We start from the raw sequence: 4,252 nt of genomic DNA, 5'->3' as shown, positions 1-4,252 counted from the left end.
TTATGCATCTAACTTAAATTGTGTACAGTACAATTCTTGGAAGCACTCTGCAAACAACTCTTGGAAAGCATTCTGTGAAACAATTCGCATGCTTCCACACTACACGTGTATGTTTATCAGGGCAGTTGCAGTGCGAACATCTATCCAAATCCTTTCTTTGATCCTGTAATGAATCTTTGAAGCTCTCGTTTTGGCGTAGGCGAGTATTCTAGCAAAGATTGTAGAGTTTGGCTTTACATCTGAGAATTACGTTTCATTGAAATCTTCCCAATCCTTCTCATATCCCATGATAGTATCATTCAAAGAGACCACTTATCTTGGAGGTATTTTGTCAAACTATACATGCTTTAGCATTTTAGATCTTGCCACCCGCAAATAAAAACTACCTGGATTACAAACTTTTTTTTTGCAGTCGAAATCTATGGTCAAGAAGAAAACAAATTAAAATAATTGAACTTTGCACGAGATTATGGTGACGGGAACGACAATCAGTAACTTTAAACTAGACAAGTTGGAAAATTTTACACGAGTTAGCTAATCAGTAAACCGGTGTCTGCTAGCATGTCAGCAATGAAGTAGGTAGACATTTAATGGTCTATTTGACAATGGGAATACAAGTGGAATAGGCATATGTAAATTCATAAAACTTTGAATTTTTTGTATGGGTGCACCAAATCGGAATTGCGAATAAAAGTATAATAAGAATACTTAATTCAATTTTGGCCCTAAAATAAGCATTTGCATATTCTTCTTAAATAGGTGGAATTGGAATATGTATTTCTATTTCAGTTTTATTTAATTTAGAAAATGTAAATTTTTGAGTTGTGAATTCCCATCAAATTCTTGCCGAACCAAAAAGATATAGGAATATGTATCCTTATTTTCTATTCCAAAATAACAATTCTTATTCCCATATTTCTATTCCCACAACCAAATGGGAATAAATGTTAGTTGTCCTCATATGACAATGACAATTCCAACTGTTTTCAATTTTTAGCCTTGTGTTCCCATGCAAATGTTTAAGTGGATTTTGTGTATAAATTTAAATAGTTAAGTGTTCCCATGTACATTTTAAATTGTCTAAAAGGGATAATTTTGAATTTTTAGCTTTTGTGGTGGAGCAACTATTATTTAGCGATTGAAATTAAGCTAGAGGAAAAGAGGAGGGGTTGAAAATAAGCATTGACTGCTTATAGCCAAAAATGCCACGTGGCTCCACAAACTCTTTTCCTTCTTATTTTTTAAGATTTTATTTTTATTTTTTGTCTCTAAATTATCATTCAATTAATTAATTTACATTTCAAATTCCATATTTAAAATTAAGGAGCAAAATATATATTCATGTGGCCACTAGCTCCACAAATATTTCCTTAAAAAGTTGATCAGCCATTGGTGGCCAAAATAAGTTAAGTGATGGCATGGAAACATGCTCTAATAGCCTCTCGGCTATTACCACGCTTCCCTTAATGGGGCACCAAAGTTTCTATGATGAAGACGATAATCACATTCCCCATTTCTTGTCCTTCCTCGAACAAACTTCTTTCAAATTTTTGTCCTGGATGACAACATTTATTAGCTGTCAATTCTTGACAAATCATGAAAAAGGAGGCCGACGTCTATCTAGCTGAATATTTGCACCAGATGTGATGTTTTGTTTGATTTATTAATTAATTCAAAAGTCACAAAAGAACGGTTCTATGAATTTTAAATTAATTAGTTAATCAAACAAAACAGCCACATCCAGTGCATTTCTTCAGCTATTTAGCCACAGGCAAAAGGGAAGCCACGGGCAAAAGGGAGCAGCTGCTAGGAATCTTCTTTCACCCATCTTTGAACCTAAATGTTCGTGTTTGTCTGGATTACGTACATTTGACGTCATCATATATCTGACGTCACCATGACGTTACCAGACCGTCAGCAGCTACGATAACACCGCCATGCAATTGCATACCTCATGTGCCGGGCGAAGTTTGTGACCCTTTCAAATTTGACAAACTCCTCATTATAAATTGTCATCCTCATCAATTGCGAGATATCTCATTATTTTGTAAAGAAACAGTTTGGGGAAGAAGAGAGTAAGATGACTTCGGCTTTTGTAAAACCACGCGTTGTGGCAAAGAAGGTGTTGGCCAGACAACAATTCGAAGGAGATGGTGCCACTGTCCGGCGCAGCATCGGCAGGTATTAACTACCCAATATTTCTATTTTCTTTCAAGATGATTATTTAGAATTTTAATTATCAGTCTTTTAGATTGCTTCATCTCGTAGGCGCCATATTTAGAATCATTCCCTCTTTCATTCTTTTCTCTTTCTAATTGTGAACAGACCAGAGTTGAAGTTTTTGGATCCATTTCTGTTACTCGATGAATTTTCAGGTTGGTTGGCCTCCACCCAAAAACTATTGATAACAAGCGTGTTTGTATTTCATTTATGAACTCAAATATGTGTGTGACTGTGTATGGGTGTTGCAGTAAGTGCTCCTGCTGGTTTTCCAGACCATCCTCACAGAGGTATTTTTATATCAATATGTTTGGATCTTTTCATCTTTCAATTCAGTTTTCTTTGCTCTCTTCATCATAACTTATGATTTGGTAATACATTTTGGGCAGGTTTCGAGACTGTGACATACATGCTCGAGGTGCCATCCCTTCGTCCTCTTTGTTGAAAAAGAAAATAGATGTATTAGTTAAAAAATAAATTGCTATTTCAGGGAGCATTTGAGATTAAATATTGATAATTTGTTTTGTTTTCATTCGATATAGATCATAAAATTTATTTTGAAACATTGATGTTTAGTAAATTCGATACAATGAATTCAAAAATCAAATTGCAAGCAATATAAGAGAATATGTTCTTTTGCCTTTTGAAACACAGGGAGCCTTCACACATGAGGACTTTGTAGGACACAAGGGCACCATCAAGGCCGGTGATCTCCAGGTTTTGAATATCTCCTATAATTAAGTCCCCTCTACTTGCTTTTCTTCACTCTTTTCTATGATGGTCTACAATGTACTGATGGCTCTTTTGTTGCAATGTACTCTGTACTTGTAGTGGATGACTGCTGGCAGGGGTATTGTCCACTCTGAAATGCCAGCTGGACCAGGATTGCAGCATGGTTTGCAGCTGTGGGTTAATCTCGCTGCCAAAGACAAGATGTGAGTGCCTTCTTATAACCTCAAAATTCATAGAATATCAAGAAACATTTTCATTTGAAAAGAGTATTGTCATGTTTATAATTCTAGTGTTTCTTATGCTGGTCAGGATTGAGCCTGAGTATCAAGAACTTCAAGGGAAAGACATACCCAAAGTAGAGAAAGATGGAGTGAAGGCAACTGTTATAGCAGGAGAAGCTTTGGGCGTCAAATCTCCTGTCTATACGAGAACTCCCACAATGTATTTGGATTTCACAATGGAGGCAGATGCTGTTCTTCATCAGGCAATTCCAGAGAGTTGGAATGCATTTGCATATGTCTTGGATGGGGAGGCCACATTTGGTGCTCCCAATTCATCAGGTGTGGGCGCTCATCATACACTTTTATTGAGCAGTGGAGATGGGTTGAGTGTGTGGAATAACAATATTGATAAAAAGCCCTGCCGATTTGTCATAATTGGAGGGCAGCCATTAAATGAGGCAGTGGTACAGCACGGGCCATTTGTGATGAACAGCAGACAAGAGATAGTGCAGACAATTCAAGATTATCATTTGGGTAGAAATGGATTTGAGAGAGCCAATGTATGGCATTCCCAGATTGGTGAAACATGATTTCTTTCACTTTCAATCTCTTTCGAGTTTCTATTAGTGAGTGACTCAAATGCAACTTTGAAGGTCTAGTATTATCAACGGTACGAATCTTGTCTGTAATTACATCGTTTTCTTGCCTTATTGCAGACAGACAAAGGGCCTCCCTCTACAGATCGCGTATTTCTTTCATATTGGACATGTCTGTATACAGTTGATAATAGCAATGTGTTAACATATAAAGTTATATCGTTTTCCACAAAATGTGCTGAATCAAATAGCTTTTCGTTTTGAGGTTGGTGATTATTTAAATAAAAACGTTGACTCTTTTTTCAAAGAATTCTTATTTTGTATAAGAGAATTGACATATGATGTAGGAACATTTAAAATGTGTGATTGTAGGGACCAATTTTAAATTTTCTACACATTCATATTAATATCATTCATTGAACACATATCATAGATTCCACTGTATTTTATAAATTGCGAGGCATCCGGGAAATGACTGGATAA

The 4,252-nt window shown here is 36.1% G+C and overlaps 1 protein-coding gene across 1 annotated transcript; it reads left to right on the top strand.

Annotated features, from left to right (window-relative positions):
• The first annotated feature begins 2,040 nt into the window (after window positions 1–2,040).
• Window positions 2,041–4,003, top strand: LOC149557242 (pirin-like protein). Its single transcript, XM_089831958.1, has 7 exons — window positions 2,041–2,181; window positions 2,326–2,375; window positions 2,472–2,510; window positions 2,610–2,638; window positions 2,875–2,937; window positions 3,052–3,155; window positions 3,262–4,003. Exons 1-7 carry the CDS (start codon window positions 2,081–2,083, stop codon window positions 3,761–3,763), a joined length of 888 nt encoding a protein of 295 aa, XP_089688084.1. The 5' UTR covers window positions 2,041–2,080; the 3' UTR covers window positions 3,764–4,003.
• Window positions 4,004–4,252: the final 249 nt, after the last annotated feature.

Source organism: Cupressus sempervirens, chromosome 5 (genome assembly GCF_028749045.1).
Source record: "Cupressus sempervirens isolate cs-2001-9-10 chromosome 5, ASM2874904v1, whole genome shotgun sequence".
Taxonomy (NCBI): Eukaryota; Viridiplantae; Streptophyta; class Pinopsida; order Cupressales; family Cupressaceae; genus Cupressus; species Cupressus sempervirens.
The sequence above is the reverse complement of the archived record's forward strand: the minus strand, read 5'-3'. Positions and strand labels throughout refer to the sequence as shown.

Bases quoted from the DNA above. Each gene is read 5' to 3' on its own strand.
- LOC149557242 (XM_089831958.1), top strand. From the start codon at position 2,081: ATGACTTCGGCTTTTGTAAAACCACGCGTTGTGGCAAAGAAGGTGTTG. The intron at 2,376-2,471 runs GTTGGTTGGCCT...TGGGTGTTGCAG, and splicing joins GTTACTCGATGAATTTTCAG to TAAGTGCTCCTGCTGGTTTT. The intron at 2,938-3,051 runs GTTTTGAATATC...CTGTACTTGTAG, and splicing joins TCAAGGCCGGTGATCTCCAG to TGGATGACTGCTGGCAGGGG.